General features: G+C 41.3%; 1 protein-coding gene across 7 annotated transcripts in view; it reads left to right on the top strand.

Moving 5' to 3' along the window:
• dbn1 (drebrin 1) overlaps window positions 1-26,322 on the top strand; it is a 79,242-nt gene that overhangs the window by 46,952 nt on the left and 5,968 nt on the right. The window contains exons 1-10 of one of the 7 annotated variants that reach the window (XM_076101764.1): window positions 13,151-13,165; window positions 13,491-15,104; window positions 15,563-15,675; window positions 18,521-18,610; window positions 20,277-20,423; window positions 20,862-20,939; window positions 21,554-21,705; window positions 22,308-22,365; window positions 23,162-23,218; window positions 23,519-23,633. In XM_076101764.1, the coding sequence (XP_075957879.1) occupies window positions 15,610-15,675; window positions 18,521-18,610; window positions 20,277-20,423; window positions 20,862-20,939; window positions 21,554-21,705; window positions 22,308-22,365; window positions 23,162-23,218; window positions 23,519-23,633 (763 nt within the window). In that variant the 5' untranslated portion in view covers window positions 13,151-13,165; window positions 13,491-15,104; window positions 15,563-15,609. Of the gene's footprint in view, window positions 1-13,109; window positions 13,166-13,186; window positions 15,105-15,126; window positions 15,242-15,562; window positions 15,676-18,520; window positions 18,611-20,276; window positions 20,424-20,861; window positions 20,940-21,553; window positions 21,706-22,307; window positions 22,366-23,161; window positions 23,219-23,518; window positions 23,634-26,322 lie in introns of those variants that run through there. The other 6 variants (XM_076101762.1, XM_076101761.1, XM_076101760.1 and 3 more) reach the window with 6 other exon arrangements.

The following is a 26,322-nucleotide window of genomic DNA, read 5'->3' as shown; positions in this document are numbered from 1 at the left end:
GGTGTGTGTGTGTGTGTGTGTGTGTGTGTGTGTGTGTGTGTGTGTGTGTGTGTGTGTGTGTGTGTGTGTGTGTGTGTGTGTGTGTGTGTGTGTGTGTGTGTGTGTGTGTGTGTGTGTGTGTGTGTGTGTGTGTGTGTGTGTGTGTGTGTGTGTGTGTGTGTGTGTGCGCGCAGAGCCCTTTGAAATGTTTCGTTTTAAGTCCAGCCTCTACTACACAGATGTCTCTGTTTGAGGCGATACTACACACGGCTAGATGACTCTGCAGCATCTGAGTGAACAGAGACACGGTTATAAGATATACGATTCAAAATCCTCGAAGTAGAGAAGTCCAAAGCAACAGTAAATGTACTTAGTCTTGTCAAAGCTTGATATTTCTAAATTTAACCTAACCTGGTACTTTTGTTGGTTCCTTTTCTACTGAATTATTGGATAATTCATACTTGAAATGAAGCACATAGAACAAAGAATCTGGTAGACATACTCAACTGGTACTCGTCGTGGTGCTTGGGCCCTAACTCTATATTTGTGAGCCATTTATTAAAGATTTAAATCTACTTTGGGAACCAATGGGCTTGGAGCTGAGAGCCACAGACAGGAAGTCAGGACGTATTGAGAGACGGACGAACACATTGTTGACTCATTCTTCTCATTTGATGTGTTGACTTTGAGGACAAACATAGAATAACACGAGTCTTAACACAGGATAATGTAGGTTTTGGGCAGACATGCAAATGACAACGAGAACTAACATTCAGCATTTTCATTACTCACAATCAAACCACATCCACATTATGTAGACGACGTCTCATTGAAGGGGAAATTAATAGGGCTGTACCGAATAGTTTGAAGCTTCATTCATAATGTTGACATTCAAATTATTATTATTATTATTAATAACATTTGCATGTCATAATCCACCCTCTGCTCTCTCTCTCACACACACACACACACACACACACACACACACACACACACAGCGAGCAAAGCGGCAATCAGTCCTCGTCCCCGTAATTGTCTGTCTTCAGTCAAAATATGTTGAAAAATAGAGGGATTTTATCATTTTCAAAATATACAGCATGTCTATCCATATTTGTTGGCATTTAGCCTTTCAAAAACATTTTCACTGCGGTCAAAAAACTACTTACGCTCAGGTTTGCTGCCCACAAAGGAAGGCACGTATTAAAGGGGCGGTACAGCAGCAATCTAACAGTACCATCAATTATATTTGTACAACCACAAGATCGCAACTCGAAAACCTCAATAGATGAGCTTAAAATGGAAACAAGCAGTACATCCAGTACAGCCCTAACAATTAGCAGGATCTCACAATAATAATCTTGAGAACAATAGCAACAACAACAGTACAATTAATGATAATGATGATAATAATATGTTCTGTTAAACGCTACCAAAAAGTGAGCAGCTTGAATGGCAATCACCTCTACCTTCTGATTGTAAGTTCATTTAAACATAGATGGTTTGAATAATACTTTTGCAGGTAATTTTTCCCTATAATTCATTATTCTCTTGACATTCAAACTAAATATGATGCTCTATATATCACTGAGCTGTATCTTATGCTGATAGTGTCAGCTTTGTTCCAGTTTTGATATTGACAGTGATGTGTGACGTCACCGAAACAGAGGGGGAGGTCTGAAAGACATTTACTGAGCAGGAAAAACTCGACAGGAATGTCAGGAATGACATTTGACATTCTGCTGGCTGTGTTAGAAAGAGAAGAGGAAACAGGAGAGGTGTTTGGAGAAGAGGTCATTGGTCACCTTGTTAAGGGTGTGACAGCCAAAAGAAAAGGATCGAAAAAAGAAAATGCTCAACTATAGCATTTACAATACAAGTATGTAAGTGGTGGCAGAGTCAGGGCAAAAAAGCTTGTGGGTTTTGTTTTTGTGCACTATATCTCTGCAGACCATCAGGTCCGTCCAAACATTCTCTGTTCCCCCTCCTGTTTACACTCGTCCACTGCTCACATGGCAACGGCCCAACATTGTGCTGGACACGGTGTTGGTCAGTGCTGAGATCTGATTGGTGCAGAGGAGACGGCAGCTCCACAGCCACAGGATGTCCATTGTAACCCAGTCCAGCACACAAAGCAGGGCTGTGAATGCTGCTGTTGCCTCCACGGAGAGAGTCCAGACAGCAACGACCTGCCCAGAGCCACATAGCATGAACATTTATAAAAAAAGCATTCCAGGAATGTAGCCGTATGCGTTGTAAATATGAAAAATCTGTTTGAAAATCTCTCCAAAAGTACATAGAGTCCTTTTACAATCTGAGTCTGCTGTGACCTGTTAAACACAGATCTTTTGGCTTGAACGCATTCATTTAAACTCACTCATTGTGTCATCTTTTAATCACAGAACAAGAATAGTGGCTTTTAATTCATTATTTTTTTTTATCTTTAGCAGTTGTGGTGAAGTAGATGTAGTATTTGGCCAGAGGGTGGTGCCTTTGGTAACCTGCATCAGAAGTGTTTTCATGTTGTGAGCATTAACGTGTTGTCATTTCTGTAGTTTCTAAATATCGTGGATGTTGCCATTAGTGCAAAGTAGCGCTACTGCACAATAGCAGTTGAGGCCATTCATTTTGAAGGTATGTGGTGATAAAGAGTGTTGGTGATGAGGCCAGCAGCTCACCAAAGTCAATAGGATGTATCCATCATGGATACCTACAGTACATTTCATGGCCATCTAGCCAATAGTTATGAAGATAATTCACTAGAATTGCTCCTCATGAGATCCGTCCTTTCAGCTGTTCTTCAGTAGTTACTCTGCAGCAGCTTTGCCTCAAGCATCTTTTCAGCATACCTGCGTCCAAACTGCTGCACCAATTTCACATATTGAATTTCCTTCTACGCTGTATTTAAAGAGACAGTATCTGAGTAGAAGTCTAAACAGAATTTGAAGTCATTCGTCAAGGTATGTTGACTATTTCTGGACTAATGGACCGGTGTCCTCACTTCTCCTGGAGGCACTTTTGCATTTTTCAGTGCAAAGGAGAGAATGAGTGGACTGAGGAGGGAAGAGTGCTGAATGCTCCATGAAACCCTGGAAACAATTGCAGTGCCACTGTCACATAGTCGGAGAAGAATTTAGTTTTTTTGTGTGTCAGTGTTTGTGTTGTATAAGTCTGTCGCTGCTTTCTCTCTTGCTGAGTAAGTGTTCAACCAAACCTCTGAGTCCTGGGGCACACACACACACACACAACCCTCTATCTGGTCCCCAGAGAGCTGATTAGGGCGAGTCGAGTGTGCAAAGACCTGGGGATGGATGGTGACATGTGTGGTTGTTATGTGTCCTAAGGGCCCAGAACAAAAAATCCCATTCTGCTGACTAAGTCACTCTGACAGACTTTGGGCCACAGCCGACGCTGTTGTCACTGTCCTGTCCTTCTGCAACACTCACAAAGGCAAACAAAACGTACTTCTGTCTGGACTTACAGACACATTCCAGTGAAACAGACATTATAGACGTTCTCTGAAGATGTCTTTGGCACATAAATATCAGATTCTAGACCTATTTGACACAAAAACACTCAAGATCATACCTCTAGATAACCAAATCTCTGCCTGCATGACAAACACTATAATCTCATTGGAAAATAAATATTCTCGACATCTCTGGGAGGTAAATGTAGCCTTTCGATGTCTTTCTATAGGCTTCTTGTGAGGGTTCAGGGGATCTAAGGAGTCCTAGGTTGTGGTTCCTGCCTCTCTCATCTGATGCCGTTCTTTAATGTTCGACATTACTTTCAGTTAAATTAGGATTTTTATCATGGATGCCTAAAATGCTTTCAGCCTGGGGCCCAAAAGAGAACTGAAACCTATTGCTTAGGGACCAAAGCTAACGTCACTTTGTTTGTAAAGGTTACAACTCACTTCTGTTTTATTTGTGAGGGTTTCATTTCAGTTCAGAGTGGAGGCCTGTGTACATTTTAAACTGAGGTTTAGTCATGAGAAGTATTTCTCTACAACTCAGAAACCACACAGTTTCGTTTCCGTTTCAACTTCTTTTGTAGGAAACTCAGTTGTATTTATCTATATTCTCATGTTACTTCACAACAAGGTGACTTCAAGCTGTTATACGCTCTTTCTAGTCTTGGCTGTACTGACGTGTAACTAATTTTGTTTTCAGATAAGTAAAATGCTTTAAATGGTTTAAATGACCAACATGTTCATTTATGTTCTGTCTCTCAGGCCTTTAGGGAAGTGCTGCTATTGTTCTAGTTCTCTCAGCTCTTTCAAACACAAAACAACTGCTGATCCAGGCAGTAATCCAACGCAACTCAGCCTTTTCCCTCAATCTCAACACTACAAAGAACCCACAGCCCAACATGGAGACAGACAGTTAGGCGAGCGGTGAGCCTGATGGTTTGCTCACCAAATTCTTGAGCACTGATGGAAAATTTTCCCTCAGTGATTCCGCTGCCTCATCAGCTACTGGTTTGGCAAGATAACTACACTTTCCATGTGGCGAATCCATTATTAGCCATGAGCATGTAGGACGTGCAATGGGAGACATCTGCAAGAGAAATGTATTTAAAACACAGTGAAGTTATTTTTTCTGCATTGGACTTAATTTATGAATTAATGATTCATAAATTAGGTTGATGAAGTTTGAGAGTATCTACAGAATATGAACCATGACCAAGAATGTGACAAAATGTCTTAATTTAAAGTCCCAAAATAGATAAATCTCAAATTCACAGTACTGCAACATTTGATGCTGTCTTAGCTGGAACTGCAAAGTGTAAATGTGGATTATTTGAGGCCGCATGATGAATTTGCTCACCTTGAACCGTAAGTGGCTGTAATATCGCGTTCATTCTCGCCCTTCCCTCCTCCTCTTCACCTCTCTCTGCACCACACACACCAGTGCAATCATAATACTCAAGGGAAGCCATTACCGGAGACTTATTCTTCCCCTCATTATAATTTAATGCAGGCCCAGACAGATGCTCATGTTCAAGCCATCCTTTTGTCCTTTAATTTCTCCTCTTGACTTGCTGAAGAGAAATACTCCTGTTTGATATTTTCAAGTTCTTCCACTGTCTCTCTTTTTAGTGAGCATTAGATTAGATCCTGATGAGCAGGCTTGTATGGCAGCCTCTGCCATCAGTGTATGAATGTGTGTATGTGTGTGTGTGTGTGTGTGTGTGTGTGTGTGTGTGAATGGAGGGAATGTTGGCATGTGGTGTAAAGCACTTTAAGTAGTCGGATGACTAGAGAGTTGCTTTATAAATGCAAGTCCTCTCATCAATACTGCCATGTTAACTTCATGCATGTTGACATTCTATCATGCTAAACGTTAAATGGTTAATGTTAGCATGCCCAACGTTAACATGCACGTTAGCGCTGTAATTGGTAAATATCCCGCAAAATCAATTAGCATGTAATCCACATAAACATGAACCAGGAAGTATGAAGACATAACTTCCGTACTTAAGTAACGCCACTTCCGTAATAATTTGAACCCACACTATGATCTTTTTATAACTAAGTACTTTTGTTGCCTAAACCAAATGTTTTCTGTGAAGACGAATGACTATTTTGGAAAGACTGCATGCATGTAACAAGCGGAAATTTACACATATTGCTGAAAACATTCATATTTTCCCCCCCGAAATTGATAAATAATAGTTAAACTGCTTCTTCCTGGTCTGTGAAGAACATTGCGGTGTTGTGGCGGCGCTAGCGTGGCCGCAGCTTATCGGTCTTTCCCATCTCTGCCTTTCACACCACTCACACACGTGTCTTTCTCATCGGATCGGCGTGCAGATTTCTGCATTCCCAGACCGACAGGAACAGGAGTCACGGCTGTTCCCCAGTGCCCTCGTTCACTCCCCCCCCCCCCCCCCCCCCCCTGAAACATTACCCATGATTCCCGTCCTCATGTCTGTCTGCCTCATTTCTTTCGCATTAAGTCACCATGTAGGTTTTCTCGCTCTATAAATCAGGCTACGTTATCCGACCGCAGGAATAACATTGCCAGCATACTTAATCATCCCCCGTAGTCCTCTCCATCCTATCCCACAATGCTCTCTGCCTGCCTGCTTCTGCCTTCACAACTCTTTGTCTGTATTTACAGTCTCTCCGTTCTGCGTATCTCTTTAACCACACATATTTTTCTTTTCCCTCCGGCCATTAAAAACCCGAGAGGGATCCATAACTCCCAAACCCAGAGGATAAATATTGGGTTTGTTTTGGGGAACAAAGTATGCTTCTCTTTTGAAATTGGACAAATAACAGAAAGAAACACTGCACATGTTGCTGTTGTGTCTGTATTTGATCACAGAATCTTTTTCATACTTGGCCATCACTCGTTTTATGCTACTACGTGCAGCTCGTTGGACTTTAGAGAATGTCCGGTGTTCTGGAACAACAGGAAGGGAAACTTTTTGCACCGTTTTTTGCTGCATCTGTTATAATAAAATTGCACATTATAGTTGCAAAACTGACATCTTTACTGACATCAGTAACCTTCCTCTCGCTCTCTCTCGCTCTCATTCTCTTCGGTAATGTCCCTGTCTCATAGGTAACTGCTGAGTCAGCTTTATCTGCTTTTTTTCTCTTCCTAAATGAGCAGTCGGCTTCACTGAGTCAGTAGGAAAGCTGACAGTAGCTCAGAGCAGCCTGGTGACGAGAGTCCAACGGGCCTGAAAGTAGGCTAGGGGGGTTTGAACCTTTAACTCTGGCACCTTTATTGCCCCGTTCTGTTCTTAGACCCCGGTGCTCTCAATATTACTAATTTCCATCGGGTTGCCATGGCAACTGGTGCTATTCATACACGCTCGGAGCTTTAAAAGTGCGAAACTGATTTAATAAACACAGATTACTGAGTATTTTAATGTAATTTAGATGGTGAAAGTCTCCCTGTCGCTGATGAAATGATAAATCCAAAAGCAACGGCATAAAATGTGATGCCGGCATGTTGTCCTACTTTATCGACTTACAAAACTTTGAGATATCCAAAATAATAACCTCCAAAATCCCCGTCCCCATTTAATAAAAGAGCTTTGAAGAACTATATTAGCTCCCTTAGCTTGTGGCGTGCTAGCCCCGATGGGGCTGCACAGCAAACCTCATTTTGGTTCAGCCTAAAATGTGTTTCAGCCGGTTCTCATCCACTGTTTGTAGCTACACCTGAACTGTCCCAAACATAACAAAAAACATGAAAGCCTGTCCCAAACATAACAAGCCCAAAAGATGCGCGCTGCCCGCCTGCGTTTGAAGCACTGCAGCAGGCTGCTACTCAGGAACATGAGCTGCCTCAAACAGACAGACAGAAACAAATTTATATTTTACAGTTTTATGACCACATACATAACATCAGTTGATACTGCTGTGCATTTTATTTGATTACATGCTGTTTACTGCAGACGGAGCTCCGTACATCAGGTCTGCAGATCCTTTTGAAGTTGTGAAGTGAGTCCAGCTGGATCATCATCATACAACATACATACACACACACACACACACACACACACACACACACACACACACACACACACACACACACGTGAGCACTCTGCATGCTGTGTGCTCACCTGGTGTGTGTGTGTGTGTTTTGCCCTTCAGCTGTCCTACAGCCTCTTCCTTCCCTCCATCACTACCTGCACATCGTTGCTCCCCTCAGCTCACAAACTGCTGTTGCCGAGATAACGATGGGGGATGCTGCCCGGTTGCCATGGTGACACTCCCTGCGGGTGTGCGTGTGTGTGTGTTGAGGGGGGTTATCTTGGCCACCTCTTTTTCTTTTTTTAACAGCCAATGCCATGCACTGCCGATCCTAAATACAGGAGGAGGACAAAATAACAGAAACAGCAGAAATTCAAAAAATCTGGAGCTTTTTTTACTTCCTTTCCTGAAGCAACTTGCCTTTCAAAACATTTCTGAACGGAAAAAGGGATTTGTTCATCTTTAGAAACATCATCCTGTGTTTGTTGAGACTGTCGCTGAGGTGTTTATTCAGTCCGTCCTGTTCCTGTAAGTCAGATTCAACATGTCGCCACTGTTCCTCCTCCCTGCTTCTGTTTATTCATCTCCTTGAAACATTCTGAAATCATCTCTGTTGGTTGCCTCTTGATCCTGAGGAGTCTGGCACAGTGCGAATCAGCTTCCAGCTTTAAAATAGCTGAGACTCTGCAGCTTCTTCTTGTTGAGACCCCCCTTGTTTTAATGGAGAAGATCCAGTCTGATTCATGTGTGTGTGTGTGTGTGTGTGTGTGTGTGTGTGTGTGTGTGTGTGTGTGTGTGTGTGTGTGTGTGTGTGTGTGTGTGTGTGTGTGTGTGTGTGTGTGTGTGTGTGTGTGTGTGTGTGTGTGTGTGTGCGCGCAACAGTATTAAATGTGATTTATGTTCTGTGAGCGTGTGATAGACTACATAGAAAGGAGAAAGACTGAGGAGGAAGGGGCAGGAAATAAAAGCACAAAATAATTAAGGTCCATTTAAAGATACAATGAAACTGCAGCTGCGATGAGTCGTCAATGAGCTTGATTTAGTCCAGACAGTGAACACATTTAATGACGTAAGATGATCTCTTTTTCTCTGAACCTTATTATATAATTTGCATTTTCCTCTCCGAGCTTTTCTCCGTCACTCTCAGGCTGCACGTTGGTGCTGCTGAACTTTCATTTCAACACCATGTAGGTGAAGGCGTACGTTATCACACTCCAAGGAATGTTAACACCACGTTACATCTTTGTGTTCGACACGGCTACGCAGAAACCTGAACAAGGATAATAAAATCCGTTATATGAAAGTCACTGTTAGTTCACACGTACACACACAACCACACAACCTCCTACAGTAAAGAGCAGATTAGAGAGGAAAAGCTGTTGTGCCGCCTCCAGTTTAAAGCACCGTGATTCTTCTGCACATCAAAGGCAGCGTGGGCACACACACACACAAACACACACACACACACACACACACACACACACACACACACACTGTGTATAGTATATTTCCCAAAGGTGCTCAGTTGGTTGGACAGCCACAGCTTATGATTCGTATGATTTCCATACTCAGTGAGCCCTTGTCACCTGCATGTAGAGATGCACATACTATATGTGTGTATGCTTTAGGGCTGCCCCGTGTTATTCCAGATTCAACTTTGTGTTTGAACATAAAGTAAACATATATAGATGAATGCAATATTTCATTTGTAACAATCTGTTCATATTCAAAAGTGCCTTATTCGCTGATGCAAAATAGAGAAAACGATGCTAAACAATCTGGTGAAGTAATGTGAGGAAGCATTTTGGATTTGATTAAAACCGTAGACTACAAACCAATAAGTGATGAGCCAGTGACTCCATCCACTATTTATACACAGTCTGAGCTTTACACTGACTTTGTCGCTCTATATTAATATCACCTGATCATTTTCTTTTCTTCCGTTGAACAGGAGTCTTTAGAACGAGAACATGAATATGATATTGCTTTGGAGAACTTGATTAAACCACTAATTCAACCGTCTTGTATCATTAGCTTGTCGTGTAAGTGTGTCGGGTAGTTAATGACTGTGTGGGCCGTGTTCAAATTCAAATCAGCTCAAACTTGATCACGACAAAAAAAACAATTGTTCTAGATGTTATAAAATATTAAAGACCAGCCTGATCTCTCACACTTACTGGTATGAAAGGATGCAGCAATGAAGCAGTATTGGTAAAGCAAAGGTCGAGGGGAGAACAGGTTATTGGCGATGACCTCCACACGCGTGTGATTAGTTGATTAATCGAGTTCTCTTCATTCTTCTTCTAATCTTTTATCCTGCTGCTGGCTGTTGTTTCTTCCTCTCTCCCTCCTCCTACTCCTCTCTACTTTTAACCTCCCTGCCTTTTGGCTCCTCCCTTTCCTTCCACCTCATATCCTTCTTTCCTTCTCCATCATTTTGCCTTCGTGCCTTTCTTCTCTCCATCCACTTCATTTTCCTCCTCGTCCTCTTTCTATTTCTACTTCCTCTCCTTCTTCTTTCCCCTTCCCTTCTGCTCCCCTTTTCTCTCCTTTTCCTCCCTGGTATTGTTTCTTTTTGTATTCGCCTCGTCTTCCATCCTCTCTTCCTCCTCTTACGGGGCTGTTTCTAGGTCATGGGGCTTTATATGAATAATAAACAGCTGTCTGCTTTAAAGAGAATTATTTATAGAGCATCGAGTGAGTGAGATTCACATCTTTCTCTCTCTCAGTCTTAAACGCTTGCTCTTTTTCTTTCTCATCCATCCTTTTTACACCCTGTTGTCTTTATTGTCTGTCATCTTTTTATTTCCCGACTGATGCTTTCTTTGTTTCTCGTCTATCATTCGCCCTTCACCCTTTCCTTTCCTGCCTCCAACAATTTGCTTCTCTACTGGTTTGTTGTGAAGCTGCTACTACTGCAACTGTGACTACAGTAGTAGTAGTAGTAGTAGTAGTAGTTGTACTAGGCACGGTCAACATCGTAGTCCTAGATATTTTTCTTATTGTGACCCTGAAGGCCCAGAATCCTTTGGCGAAAGATGCATTTTAGATGATTTAGTAACGTGACATGTCTCAATCTCTATAGAGGGGGGGGTCGGAAGCAGAGAGTGACTAGGCAGAAACAGACAGGATTTAGAGGGAGGTGAGGTCAGCAGAGAGTCAGACGGTGGCCAGACTAAAGCTTCAGGCTGAAATAGCATGAGGTCATCTGGACCGGTAATACCGGCCATACACACTGGCACATGGACATGCAGCGGCGGGGGGAAAAAAAACCTTTCTTTATTTAACAAGCAGCATCAAGTTAAATCCTCCCTCAAAGTTTACAAACTATGTATTATTTTTTAAAAAGCACAAAGCTTACAATGCTATAGTTTAAACTATTTTAAGGTCACAGTGTTGCTGTCATATTTGCACTCATGTAGTAAAGGGGAGCTTATTAAGGAAACCTTAAAGTCTTGTGCTAGCTGAAGTTTGCAGATAATTAATATGGAATTGTAATCTCCTGATCTGAGGGTGTCTTGGTGCCTCAGGGGTTCAGGATGCTGACCTGTCTGCTCTTCAGACAGACAGAACTCCTCATTTCTCAGAGTTTTACAACATTTTTGCGTGTTTCACGTTTAAATGTGGCCATTGTGACTCTACTGTGTGCATCGTGCTGACTTTGCACTCGCTTGCTCCGTTGTAGAGATTTTGGGGAAACGAGAACTCAACATTAATCAGGACAAGATGAAAACACCATGTATCTAATGAGACAACATGATGTAATAACGCATTCTCCAATAATATGCTGCATTTTATAATATATAATATTAAACGTCCTGAGTTTATCTGATGACGATATTATTGTAGAAATATAAAGATCACTCAAACCTAAATGACAAGCAGACAATCTAAACCAACATGAAGTCATTGAGCTTTTGTGCTGATTAAGTTTGATGAAGAGTTTTGTATTCCAGTTTTTTTATATATATATAATCTTTAATAATCGACAGTGCACTGCTCTCCAGTTTATAATCTCCTGTTTCAACCCTAATAGATGAAAGGGTAATTTCTCTAACCTCAATCCCTGCATGCATTTAATACGTTGGTTTTCAGTTTCCATACCTTCTCCTGATTTGATGGTGAGTCAGTTTGCATTAGAGTGAAAACCGTGAATATCTTTTTATTCATCCGGATCCAATATTTAATAGCTGGAAGCTAATCCTCTTTAACTCCACCTGACCCACCAGATGGTCCATCACTTAAACACATACTGTGTCAAATTACTGTGTCAAACCCACAGTAATGTATCTGATACTTACAGTGGTGGAAAATACATTTATTTACTTTTTTACTGTACTTCAGTGCAATTTTGAGGAACTATTTTGCTATTTTACAATCCACATTTCAGAGGGAAATATTGAACTTTTTACGACGATACATTTATACGACAACTGGAGCTTTTTTTCTGATGTATAAGGAATTACGCATTGCAATTAGCCTCATGCATGTTTAACCACCTTAATGCATCTGTAATAATGATCCTGTAATATAACTACACAATGAGTTATTTTACTTTTTATACATTAACTGCACCTTTATTTGTAATGGAGTATTTTATGGTGTGGTATTGCTTAAAGTAAATAATCTGAATATTTCTTGAATAGAAGATGTGTGTGTATAAAATGATGCACAGGACTCAGCCTTTTATAGTTCAGATGAAAGTTTAAACAAGTCTGACAGTACGGAGCTAAATCTGAGATGTCCCTAAAATGGCCACCAACACAGATGATAAACCAGTTCGATTCTGGTAACAACCCTCAGGTCAAACTTCTCATTTTTAACCCACTAGTGGCGAAGATAACAATCCTCAGACAGCTTCACAAGACGTACGGTAGGTAGTATGGTTACAGGCTTGTTGTGTTGTCGGAATAAATTAATTCTGACCTGCAGGTTAATAGATTTGACAACAGGGTCATGAGAAGAGGTCAAATGGTTTTAATCTGGAGATGTCGGCTAAACTGTAATCTCTGCTGCCTTCGTTTAACCTCAGCCAAAGAGGTCAGAGGCGTACGAGTGTGTGAATGCATGAGGGTGTGTGTGGGCATGCATATAATTGATTTTAGATAACGCACGAGTATCTGTTATGCTGGGAAAAAAAGACATTGGTGGAGAGGGCAACAAAGGTGATTTGGTCTTGTTCTCTTATATTTGTGCACACAAAAGTCAGACATATTGTGATGATATTTTGTGCAGATATTTGTGGGTCCTAAAGGATGGATCCTACTGACTTTGGTTTTTCCTTTAATGCCACCATCAGGTTAAAATGTAAATGTCACCAATGTGATCAAATACCTGCAAATCTTATGACATTCCCATCAGCCTCAGCTGTTTATTAGCTCATGTTAGCATGCTAACATGCCGCTATGGCTGTCGACTCCGAGTCTTGCTGCTGGAAACGTCTCTCAAATGATTTAATTGTTTGGCTAATTGTTTCAGGCCTATTTAAAGTACAGAATCTGGAACATGTTTTGCCGTTAAGTCTAAAGTCATCAGATTTCTGACTTGAGTCCAGGCCGCGAACACAAGCCACGTGGTACTGTAACATTGATAAAGGTGAAACGTTGTCTTCTTTCTCTCCCTCTCTTTCTAACAGGGCCTTGTACACATATGAGGATGACAGCAATGATTTGAAACTGGCATCATCAGGCGGTAAGTCTGTTTTTTTTTGTCAGCAATCCAGTACATGAATTTAATCTCCCCCACATCTTGCTGTTCTCATTCTTTTTATGTCATAACGAACATGGCTGTATCAGCATGTTAACATCATGTGTGGAGATGGTTGTAATTTGCTGCTGCCCACCATCTTTGATGAGCTCAGCAGGTTCTGATGTTGGTTTGGGGGAGGGGGGAATTATCATGTTCTTTGTCTCCTGATTGTTTCTGAGCTGGATTCATTATTACCACAGTTAATGACGCGCTGCACGATCATTACAGCTTAATGAGTCTCCTCCGTATTTCATGCACACACATGCAGTATGAAAGGGTCTTCCTCCTGCCTCCCTTTAATGACATCATTGCACCATGGTAGGTGTGAATCTGCAAATAAACATATGGACATAACCCTTATACACTTTAAGGATTGTAGATTTCTCTCCATTTCACCCAAATTTGATTGTGTTTATCATGTGTGCAAAACTTAATTCGTATACCTAATGTAGTAACTCAGACTCTCATGATGATCATTTCTCTTTATCTTACAAAGATGGCTTTGGTCTGAGTGTTAATTTCTACCCTGGAGCACACACAGTGGAAGGAAATCTAATAAAGATATTTATCGGAGCAGTTAGAGTGTAAAAATGTAAGTAATGTATTTCAAAAGACAATAAACTGATAAATATAACCGATGGAGGGATGTGTAATTAGATACATTCACAATAAAGTTCATGATTTATGCACAAACTGGAACCTAATAGGTAATAAACAACATAGTAGCATTTTAATCTGCCTTTGAGAAGAACATGGTGAAGGACCTGCTGGCTTCCTGCACCTGTATTTGTCCTCATGTGAGTAGTCCTCTTTTTTAAACAGGGTTCCCATGGGTCCTTAAAAACCTGAAAAACAGTTGACCAATATTCCAGTCATGGAAAAAAGTCAAATGTTCTTGAAAATCAATCAAAAATGATCCTAATCTCCTATTTTCCAATGAACTACTAATTTTTCTATCAGAGCTCCCCAAAACTGATCGCATTGCCATCTGGAAGACCAAGTTATGTGCCGGATCATATTATCGTTCAAAAGATAGTTTATGAATGAGAGTATTTTAAATGTTGTGATGTGAAAAGCTGCATCCCAAATCACGTCACATGGTAGCACAGGCAGGTTACACCTGAAAAAAACTGTACATTTAAATATTAGTCATGATTTGAAGTTATCGTGCACGTCTTTTAAATGAGCCCCATCCCCGTCTGTCACAGCAGCTCAATCATCACTCAAAAAGTCCTGAAAATGATCTCTAGCAAAGAGCTGGAACCCTGTTAATGTTTCCCGGATAACTGAACCACATTGTAGGTTTCTGTTGGCATAAACATCCTTTGAATCACGCATTAGCCTTAGCTGCTGTTGCTATGGAGAAAAAGCCAGTCAGAGGCACAAATTCAATTATTGCAGCTAAAAACAAAACATGAGTTAATCCAAAAAGCACCAAGAATCTGAAAGTGAGTGAAATTGTTAAATATTTGATTAGGTTTTTAAGTCAGAAAGTACTGCGAGACAAACTAACACATTGTTAGTTTTGGCTTCAGAAATGTGTTGTTGAAGACGCGTCCTGTGGTTTTACTTTGATGTACGTCTTATTCTGTGAGTCTAATGCAATCATCTGCACATAATTCCTGAATATAAATGTGCTGATCACATGAGAGGAGTGAACTACAGAGAAGCGTCTGCATCACTAATGTTGGAGCGCCGCATTGATGAAGAGCCACTTCTGCCGACAGCGGTCTTCCTTCATGTCGGCAGCTTCTCCTCAGAGAGAGAGAGACGTGAATATTTCAGCAGCCGCGGAGAGGAAACGCAGTTTGTTCATCCGCACTGTAAACCTCGGAGGGATCCATCTGCCTCCTCGCATCTCCAGCGGAGCACAGTCATGTTTGTGTGTTTGTATGCGAGGTGTTTACAAATGTGTGCGTAGACGTCTCTGAAAGCTACGCTGAGATGCAGAAAGCAGGATCATGATCTGAGGCATAAAACCAGCAGCCTGGAACACAACACCACTGATCCTTTCCTTAAGTAAAAGATCATTTACTTAATTCACTCCTTTGCAATTAACGGTCATGCATTCAAAACACTACTTAGAGGTGCGTAATTCAAAACTCTGAACATTAATATAGAAGCAAGCAACACTTTACTATGTAAAGAAATAGTGGTGCATCTCTAGCTTCCTGGCAGAGTTGCATTATATGATCTCTGATTGCTTTATTTCACGAGCTGATTCATTTGTTAATATTCTCCCGGTTTGTGTATTTCGACAACATGCTCCTTCCTGCTAGAGGACGGTGTAACAGAAGCATGACTGGTGGAGTAATGCAGCCTCTTGTTCTGTGAGTGCAGGAGGAGGTCTGGCAGAGATCACACTGACCTTTGACAGTGCCAGGGTGATGTACGGCTTCTGCAGCCTGAAGGAGCCCGCCGCCACTCTGCCACGATACATCCTCATCAACTGGGTGAGTCGCCGGGTCAGGGGACTCCAGGCAACACACACACACACACCGAAATGTCCTCAAAGGAATTAAAGGAGGATATTGGAGTCATTAAGGGTCACAGCACATTTTTAATGTAACTGTTTGTTTAACAAGGACACGCCGTGTCACCGACGGGAACAACCTGAATCCAGGTTCTGTCTGTTCTGCTGCTGAGGCTGCAGCTCTGTGATTGGATGATGTTACGTTTCTCACATGCAGTTGCTGCTGCAGCTGAGAGCTGCAGAAGTGAAGTACAGTGTTCACTTTATTAGGCATTGGAATAAATCCTCTTGTTCTGCTGTTGAGTCTACTTTTATGATGCTTTTTGTGCTGTTGCTGTTGATGTTTTAAACACTGTGATTGAGGTTTTAATTCAATTATTTGCTCTAGTATTGAGGTATTGTTGTACCCCTCACAATGAAGAAAAACCATCAACACAAAAAACTGAACATTATGAACTTTGTTAAGATATTATTTATGACGGAACTTTACTTAATTGCATCAGATTGCACAGGTGTACCTAATAAAGTGGCCATTTAGTGTACGATGCTGATGTCGCCACAAACAAGCAAAGAGAATAACAGCTCCTCCGATGTAAACACTGGCTCCACTTGCAGGCCATGATGGTTACAACATCTTTATTTTATTTGTTTTACTTTCTGTTTTTATGACATTTTTACTTTTAAAGTTTTTTTGATCTGAATTTTGCGTCTCAGGACGGAGGACGTCATTTTGTACCGACTAAAGAAGCCCTGTGTAGTTTTTAAAGTATTTGTTTACTTGTAGTATAGATATAGAAACAGGAACTATATTTACCAAATGCTTACTTCAACAGTGGGATTATTAATGAATATATTGCTGCTCGCTGTGTTTAAAGGGAATTTTGAAGTCGGTTTTAACAAATCATATTGATATTTTTTATTTTTATAAAAAGATCTGACACAAATAAGCAGTGTGTTCGCACCAAGACTTCTGATCAGACGACAAAATGTGTTATGTTACATAATTTGGCTCAGGTGTTCCTGGCAGTCTCGTGGATTTGTGTTTTGGAGAGCACAGCTGTGTTACGTGGTGATTGTACTAAGGGAGCAGATGTGGCTGTGATGAACGTTACAGAGACTGAACTTCAAAACGGAGACGAGTCGCCACGCATGTAACAGAGCCGGAGAAGTTTGTCCACCAATGAATTCATGATGTAAAGGAAATGTAACCTGAAGAAACGAATCACTTGTGATGTTGGAGCTCATTTCACCGAACTGAGTCTCCAACAGAGTGTGTTAATAGCATTTAAACACAGTCTGAGTTCATCCGAGAGCTGCAAGATGAATGTTTTACTGCCTCAACCTGACAACAGCCAGAGCGCCCTGAGCGACTTCATCTGCATAATGAGAGAGCGCTGAGAGAAATAGAGGGAAATGCAGAAAGAGAGCAGAGAGAAGAAGTGGAAAGAGAAGGAGAGAGGTGGAATCATTCAATCTGCTCTCCTAGAAACAAAGTTTATATACGACTAATTTGTTTTGCCAGTTACAGGATTATGTTCAGAAGCAATGATTTTCCAAGTTAAAGTATCCTTTATATCATATTTATGTACAACTTTGCAATAACAATTATATCTTAAAAGAAATGTAATGAAAGGGTTGTTGTTAACGAATTTGGCAAGTCTCATAATTAGCTGATGTTGTTTACTGATCAAATATTTAATTTCCTTTCCTACATTATTGTAATGTCTATAGCCTCATTTGTGCTGGATGTATTTCTCTAGGGGGAGGTGGGTGTGAATTACCTCTTGTTTTTCAACAATTTTTAATCAGCTCAGTGTGAAATTTGGCTTTTGTGTGAAAATGGAGGAAGTAGAAGATGTTTTTGATGATTTGATCTGATTGACGGAAAACAAATGAACACCAACAACGTGGATGGGTTTACATTGGAGACGTACGTGTGCGTCTCATAAAGGTTGCCTCGTTGCGTCGGTATCCTACACCGAGGGCCACTGACCAAGCGGCGGTATTTGATGAGTTGGGAGTGAGAACGGGTCGATCATCCACCTCGACCTCCTCCCGTGACTTGCTTTCTGTACAAGAATGAAGCACCGACTTTGGAAAACATGTTGCCTGTGAACATAATCCCAGCAGCAATTACATTTCCCACCAAAACATATTTGTCAAAACCACTTAGCTGCATTTAAACGCAATACGAGAATTTCCAGGGAGGTGATGGGGCTGCATGATGGGAGTACAAACCTCAACCAAGTGCTGTTAGGCATTGCCTAAACACAACCATAAAAAAGTGCAATCATGTTTCTGTTGCTATGAGCGGATATAGTCGGAAAAAATATGAACAATTTGTGTCAGATATGTATAGAAAATGAACAGAAATACACCATAAAATACATCCAGCATTGCCAAAAGGTCTTAAATATACTGCAAAACCATTCAAGTTATCTCTCTTACTCTCTCTTTTTCAGTCAGCCACACGCAGATGAACACTGATAGATAAAGTGGATAAATACTGATATTGAGGGATAAATTGCCACGAGTTTCTCTCTCTCTGTAATTGCAGCTTATTGCGTTTGTATTGTGTTGGTCTGAATGAGCCGTGATTACTGAATGACATCCGGCCTGCTGTAGTAATATAAGCTGTTACAATAAGCCAACATGACCACGGCTGAACAAAAGGCCCTGATGAGACCAGAACGAGGGGAAAGAAACACATGATGTTACTGGTGCTGTTGAGCTTTTTCTGCATCATGCTTTAAGTTCACCATCTCTCCTCCTTTTTCTCCTCCCCCCCCCCTTTTCCTCCGTCCTTTCTTCTGTCTCCCGCTCAGGTCGGGGAAGACGTGCCGGATGCCAGGAAGTGTGCCTGTGCCAGCCACGTCGCCACAATCGCAGACTTCTTACAGGTCAGACCCTCCATGGTACTGAAACATTTTCCTAAATGAATTCTCTTGCAACAGTTGTACAAATGATCTTTTATGTGTTTCAACATGTGTTTTATTGAAATAATGGGTTTCAGAGCGCAGAGCTGCCGTTGACTTTCAGAGTGCTGAAAGAAAGAAAAACTCAAGCAGGGACAAAGAAATGAATGACGTTCACGCTACAGGGGCAAATTATTCACTCCTGAGAATTAAAGTATTTAAGTTAAAAGTGCTGTTGCGTGTACTTATAGTTTAGCTATTTTCATTCTTTAATAATGACCACAATGCAGGAAGCAAAGTCTCTGAAACTCATTTTTCAGTGAGACGACCCAGAAAGGTGTGACAGGCTTAACCTGTGTGGCTCTTTAATCTTCACCTGTGGTTCAGTCTGAACCCGACTGTCCTGTAGAGATCACCTGAACATCTCTAGAAGTCATCGTTTCTGACGTTTAACTTAAACCTGCAGGTTTAACTGAGGTCATGAAGTTCAGTACAAAGACAGATTTCTCATTTTATTAAACATTTTAACTCGATATGCTCGACTCCCGACAGAGGGTTACTACGATGTATGATCTAATGCAGCCGATCTGCAGTGATACTGGTTGTTTTTTATAATCTGCTTTAGTTCTGTGTCACATACAGAATGTTTGAATGTTCATCTGTTTTCAATCAACTCTCTGTGGGAAAAGAAGCTACAGCACATGAAACCTGTAGGAGGATCAAGTGTGTGTGTGTGTGTGTGTTACAGTGCATGACTAATACCATCTCTTTTTAGGTAAGCTCTCTGTGCTGAGAGTTCTGAGCTGAATGACAATCCTCTCACCCACTTAGAGTGTGTGTGTGTGTGTGTGTGTGTGTGTGTGTGTCAAACCGTTTATTCACAAGTGCACACCTGGCTGAGTGAGTGTGTAGTTTTGCATTTGATGAGTACACAAAAAGATCTACATAAAAATAGAGGTGACGCTTTATTTATCTATATATATTATGTATCTGTGTGTGTTTGTGTTCATAACAGCCTGTGTGTGTGTGTGTGTGTGTGTGTGTTCATGACTGTGTGTGTGTATGTGTGTTAATACCAGCCAGTGTGTGCGTGTGTTCTGTTGTATCATTATTCTAAGTGGCAGTTCTCGCTCCCACACAGCATTGACTTCATCACACCAACGAGGCTTTCAATGGTCCTTTTAGGGATACACACACACACACTCTCACACACACACACACTCTCTCACACACACACACACACACACACACACACACACACACACACACACACACACACACACACACGTCTTTATTGACACTAGTATACACCACTGTATTGATTTATATTACTGTACAATATACAATACAAGACATTCTATCATATTAAATAAATAGAATAAAATCTAGTAAGACTCTTGCATTGAATAAATTAGAGTTGATTGATCAATGAAATGGCTTTATTGGCACGACTATAATCTGATACAGTGTTGACAAAGCACCGTATAAATATACATGAATTAGTTTGCATATATTGACCGCAGAAAAAGTTAAATTGGAAAGAATAAATGAACAAAGCAGAAGTTCACCGTGTGTGATGATTCCCGATGAACAATATTGATTATTGAGAGAGATATTTTATTTGTGATCCTCATTTTGACGCTTCTTCTTATTGCTTTGTCTTCAGGGGGTGGAGGTCACCGTCAACGCCAGCAGTCTGGACGACATCGAGCCGTCAGCCATCGGGCAGCGGCTGACCAACGGGACGGTGGTGGTGGTGGCGAGTCCGGTCCTGAGCCGCCTGAAAACCCGAGAGGAAGAGCACGCAGACGTGGTACGAAGACAGACGGAGCACAGTTTTGATCGACTAAGATCTGTCTCATCAGTCAGAGTAGTCTGATCATACACTAAGGTTGTGATGAAGAACTAACAGAGCTGGACTTTGTGATTTGTTATTACGTTATACCTCTGTTTATACACCAACCTCTTTATGTCAAATGTTCCCTATATGGGGGTGAACCTCACATATTAAGTGTATTTGAATACTTTGTGATTTGTAGAATGTAACATTAAATGTAGAGAGGAGTTTATAAAGAGTTGACACTGAGCGTGTCACATGTCAGATGGATGACAGTGTGTCTTTGTAGGAAGCAGTAACAACACCTCTCACATGAACACACAAAGTCAATAACATTCACAAACACACTGTTCCCCTGGCTGTTCGTCTGACTAAAGGAAGTCAACCTTTGTCTGCCTCTCACCCCCGATGCAGGGCACAGTGTACGAGAAGACCAATGCAGAGGTGGAGATGAAGAAAATCAATAGGGAGGAGTTTTGGGAGCAGGCCAAGGTAAGTGGGAAGAGAAGAGAAGGAAATGATGGGAGGGAAAGAAACCTTTTAATCATGCATCATTAGTAAAACAAATAATAAATCAAAGCATGATTCTGACCAACTTGTTGTTTTCACAGATATAAACAACAACCAAAAGTACAAAAATTGGACCCACGTTTAAATAAGTCCGAGGCATCCATTTACATTAGTAAAGACAGTGTAAATGCTAGGGCAGCAGTTTTTAGGAATCCTTCATTAAGAAACATTTATCAGGAGTTTATCCTCATTAGCTGAGTTTTAAAGTTTAATTTTTGGAAGAAACTTAGACGAGAAGATTGATATCACTTTCAGTCATGAGTCTGTGTCTGAGTAGTGTTGAATAAATAAAGCTAATGTGAATCCCCGTTGTGTTCGGAGGAGCAGAGTGGAAGTGAAGAATAAAGTCAAACACTGCTGCGTCCTTCAGCTGTGTTGCCTTCAGCGTGCTTCAAACTAAATGTAAAATGACAGCGTGCTTCTTCACAGCATCAGAAACTGCAGATATGAAATAAATGACTCAATTTGTCGACCGACAGACAGCGAATCGACGACACCCTTCTGAATATCTTCCTTTTGCTGTGTTTGCTCTCCAGCGTGAAGAGGAGGTGAGGAAGGAGGAGGAGAAGAAGAAGGTAGCGGAGGAGCGGCAGCGCTTCGACGAGGAGCGAATGGAGCTGGAGAGGAAAGAGCAGGAGAGCCGAGAGCAGAGGTACCGCGAGAGGGAGAGGCAGATCGAGGAGCACAGGTGAGGAACAGTCAGCATCGCGCTCTGAATTCTAGAACATCTATTTCAGGATCAACATCTGCAGAGGAGTCCTCTACAGAACTGGTGCCCCGCGTCATAAAAGCAGCGCTGCGTCTCAAGGACGCAAATGACTGATCTCCATCTCCTCTGGCTAAAAAGACACTTTCCTGATATATATCTTCTCTTTTCTGTTCTTTATGATGCGTATTTTCTTTTTCCACATGCATATATATATATATATATATATATACATATACACACACACACACAGCAGGTCTAAAAGAGAAATGATGACATAATGACACCTACAGCAGAGGATCTGCATATTCATGAAACTTATAGGAAGAGTCACTGTTGCATTTTAGGTTTGATATGACTTTAAGAGGAACGTCTGCGTCAAGCAGCAGCTAAATCATCGACAGCCGATATCTCCCAAACTAAGCAACTCACACCAAAACAATCTAGTTTGATAAATAGCACTACAGGTAAGAGAAAATATCTGTATTTTTGATTATGGGTGAACTGTACCTTTGATTATGCAAAGTTACTTTTCGGGTGTGTAAAGTGTTGCCTGATCTGTGTGTTCATGTGTGTGAGAGCAGGAAGAAGTTGCTGGAGGAGGAAGAGTCCAAAGAGAGGTTGCGGAGCCAGACCACCATAGTAAGTTTGTGTAACCTTAAATCACTCTGCTGCTGGTCATTATCATGAAATCACAAGGTTCTACTTCTACTTGAATCGTCTTACTCCTGGAGACTTGCTTCATCCCGTTAGAAGTGTTCAGGCTCCTTGTATGCTTGTGTATGTTTTTTCATAGGCTTTAGTTGTTTCTGTTTCTTTTCCCTCTTCCCACCGACGCATCACTTTCCGTCCCAAAAGACCGTGAACACTTGAACGCCTCTGGTTTTTGTATTTGAAGGGAGTGATTATACGCTGTGTCTGATTTACCAAAAATGTCAAGTCTGGCAGTGAGAGTGTATTCAGTCCATCAGTGTGTGTGTGTGTGTGTGTGTGTGTGTGTAAGGTTTGTTTTTCTCATCTTGCAATCAGCTGACTGCTGCGTCGCAGCACAGCTGTGATATTTCAGCTAATCTCCTGAACATCTTGATCTCTGTCCTTGTGGCGAGTTCTCACACGCAGAGCGGTTACGTTGCCTTGCTCAAGAGTCTTTAGGCTTTGTTTGTTACTGATGGGGGGGTGGGGGGAGGGTTGGACACCAGCCGGTTGTCGATGACTGGGCTGTGTCCAACTGATGCACATGGAACGGTTTGACCAAAGATTTAGATTCATGAGCAACTTAGCAAAATACTAGTAATACTGACTTAAGAGATGTTTTGATGCTTCTGTATCTGCAAGTCTTTAAAAGCATTGAATGAGGTTTTTACTTTTTGAATTACAGTTTCGCAGCTAGTTCGTTTTTTTCTTTTTGCATCTTCATTTGTATTCTTCCTCTCTGCAGGCAGCAGAGCCGAGCCTCGACGACCTCAACCTGGATAAGAAGGAGACTGAGGTGGAGGTGAGTTACGTTACTCTTTCATCAGATATTAGACATGTATTAAACCTAGTTGTAGATTTATAGATTTGTTAGATTAGAATGTAATCTATGAAGTATTATACTGTAGATTTTATATCACGATAGTTTAAATGTTGAGGATCAAAATGACTATTTTGAATGTATTCCCTTAGTAAACATATTGAACTTTCCATGCTGAATTAAGCTCAATGAATCATTTAAGAATCTGTAGTTATTACCTTTATTTGCTCAACATAAACTGAACAGGATCCAGAGAGTCTATGTTTATCCGTGTGTTTCCAGGAGGCGAAGGCCATCATCGCTCAGCGGTCAGAAAACCCTCGAGAGTTTTTCAAGCTGAAGGAGAGAGCCATGACCATCAGCGTCGATACCTCACCCGTCTCCATCCACAGGACCGGTAAGCACTTTCAAACTCACCTCACACTTGTCTTCTACGTGGGTCCACTTTATCCTCATGTGAACCTGGAACAGCTCTGAACCACAAAGAGCAGTAAAAACCATATACGAACGAGTAGAGAGGACTTATGTAAGTTAACTCTGAAGTCTGAGGCTGTTATCCAATTCATTTTTGTGAAAACATTCTCGTGGAACCTAAAGAAAACAAGCACTACTAACTACGCTGACCAACAATAAGGAAAGCTGTGCTCGTCTTTCCGTCGATGGTCTTAATCCAGGACAGTAAACAACTGTTGCCTCCAACAAGTACATTTACTCAAGTTCTGTGGTTAAAAATTGCACTTGAGTATTTCCATTTGATGGTACTTTATACTTGTACTTCAATATATTTCAGAGGGAAATATATTCATTACTTTCTTTACTATTTTTTCGTTTTTTTCTGTTAGAAAACATGGTATTCTTACATTATGAAGCACTAATCTACTCAGTAGTAGGCACTGTTTAATGTGCTCAACATTGACAAAGTGCATTTTAAATGACTTTAAATATTATATTCTAGAATAATATAACACTGTGAAAGGAACTATTCTGCATCATGACTACTTTTCATACATTTTGCTGGTAATACTTTGATAGTAATGATAGTTACATTTTGAATCAGGACTTTTACTTGTAATGGAGTATTTGTAGGTTGTGATATTTCTGGATCTGAGTACTTCTTCCACCACTGAGTACAAGTTCCTGACATGTGTACTGGTGGGTGTGGGGGTCCATGGCATCTGAATCATCATGTGTCAAGTTCAACATGTCATTTATCACGTTCGACATCTCCTCAGCTGCTGTTTCCTTCGAGCCAGACCTCGAAACTGTCGTTCACAGAGATGCACATTTTCCCCCAAAAAACTTTATGTAGCAGAAAGAGGAAAAAGCTTTAAGTTCACATCTGGAACCGCAGCACGAAGGAGCCGACGCTGTAAAAACCAGCAGACGATCTCTCTCCTGTCACTGTTGGATGGCTGCTGTTGAGCCTTGGGGCAAATTTGGACACCTTACCTTTTGTTTTTATGTAATTTTAATTTGCATTGTTGTATGTTGTTTGTGTGCAGCCTTTGTGTTCTGTCATGACCCGGCTTCAAACACAGAGTCAAAATCTCAGTGGCAAGGATGTAATATCCACCGGGGAACATGTCCCCCTCACTTTTTCTCATATATTTACGGTTTCACAACGACTTTCTCACTAAAATCCCTCCGGTGTGTCTTCTGAGCAGAGAGGAGTTGCTCAAATGATTTCATTCAGTAAGTCCTAACCAGACTTTTTTCTTCATAATGTGTTGATTTTCAACAAGCAAATGATCAGGACATTCATGTCGTCTAAACACCAACAGTTATTCAGTGACTTTCCTTCTCTGGGATTCATTATTGTGAAATCTGCTGCTTCAATGGAGCACAAATGGAAGTTTGACACCTGAGGATGAAACAAAGTGCGTCAGCATTTCATTTCTGCCTAACTGCATGCTTGCTACTGCCAGTTTGTTTAAAGTCACACTAATTACTTTTCTTTCTCTCTTCTTTCTTTCTGTTTTTTCATTGCGGGTTTTCTTCATTCACCTCTTCACTCATTTGACCTCACGTTTGTGTTCACCATCTCCATTCCTTCTTTCTCATTTCACTCACTCCTTCATTTATTTATTCACCCACTCCTCCACTCTTTGATTTCTCCGTTTTGTGATATTCATCCTCTGGCACCTTTCTCTTTCTTCTTCATGGGTTTTCACGGGACTCTCTGCCTTTCCCACAATCCTCTCTTCTTCGTCCTTTTTCCTCTGGGGGTGAACTTCTTGTGTCTTGACTCTGAGTTCTTCTGTCTTCCTTCTACTCTCCCTCCCTCTCCTGCTTTTTGTCTGTCTTGTCTCACTGTCTCGTCCGTCTTCCCTCACACCTCTCTGTCCTGGTGCTTCGCTTCGTGTCCCTGTTACATGTTTGTGTGTGTTTGAATCTTCGTGTGTGTGTGTGTGTGTGTGGCTTTGTGTCGTCTCGACCGCCAGGCCGCTTGGACAGCCCATTCTTGAAGCAGCAGCACAGTCCCAGCAGCCCCAGTCCGACTCCCCCATCCCGGGGCCTGTCGCCCCTCCGCACCCCGCCACACAAACGGACGCAGCCCGCCGCTGCAGCCGGTAGGTACAGCACATAACCGATAAACAGCAGAAGAAGAAGACAGATGGATCCCTCCCCAATCCCCTCCACAGCTATGGAGGCTGAAGCGAAACTGCATGTGAATTAAAAATGTGAGAGCTTATTAAGAAGATGCATTTACATGCACACTAATGTCCAAATGATTAGTCTTCATCTGGCAAGATGATGTCTCTCAGACCAACACGCTTTATCTCATTTTTAAGTCCACATGCATTTTCATGATTTCAGTTGTAGCTCTTCATCTTCATAGACCCTCCACGTAGCACACACACATCTGCCCACCAGCCCTTAAAACCACCTCCCGCTGAATTTCCCCTCTAGCCCTGCCCTCCGTTCCCCAACACTGACTGAACACTTTCATCTCCAAATAACTTCCTTAGGTTACAGTTTAAAGTAGCTCATTCTCATATTGTCTAGTTATCTATTTTGAAGGATAAGTCGGTTGATATTTTATATTTTTCTTCTTGTCAATAAATCCCATAAAAAGACCCCAAACC

Source organism: Anarhichas minor, unplaced genomic scaffold, assembly GCF_050575085.1.
Source record: "Anarhichas minor isolate MPS153535 unplaced genomic scaffold, ASM5057508v1 ptg000027l, whole genome shotgun sequence".
Taxonomy (NCBI): domain Eukaryota; kingdom Metazoa; phylum Chordata; class Actinopteri; order Perciformes; family Anarhichadidae; genus Anarhichas; species Anarhichas minor.
This window is presented reverse-complemented; position numbering and strand designations above follow the sequence as displayed.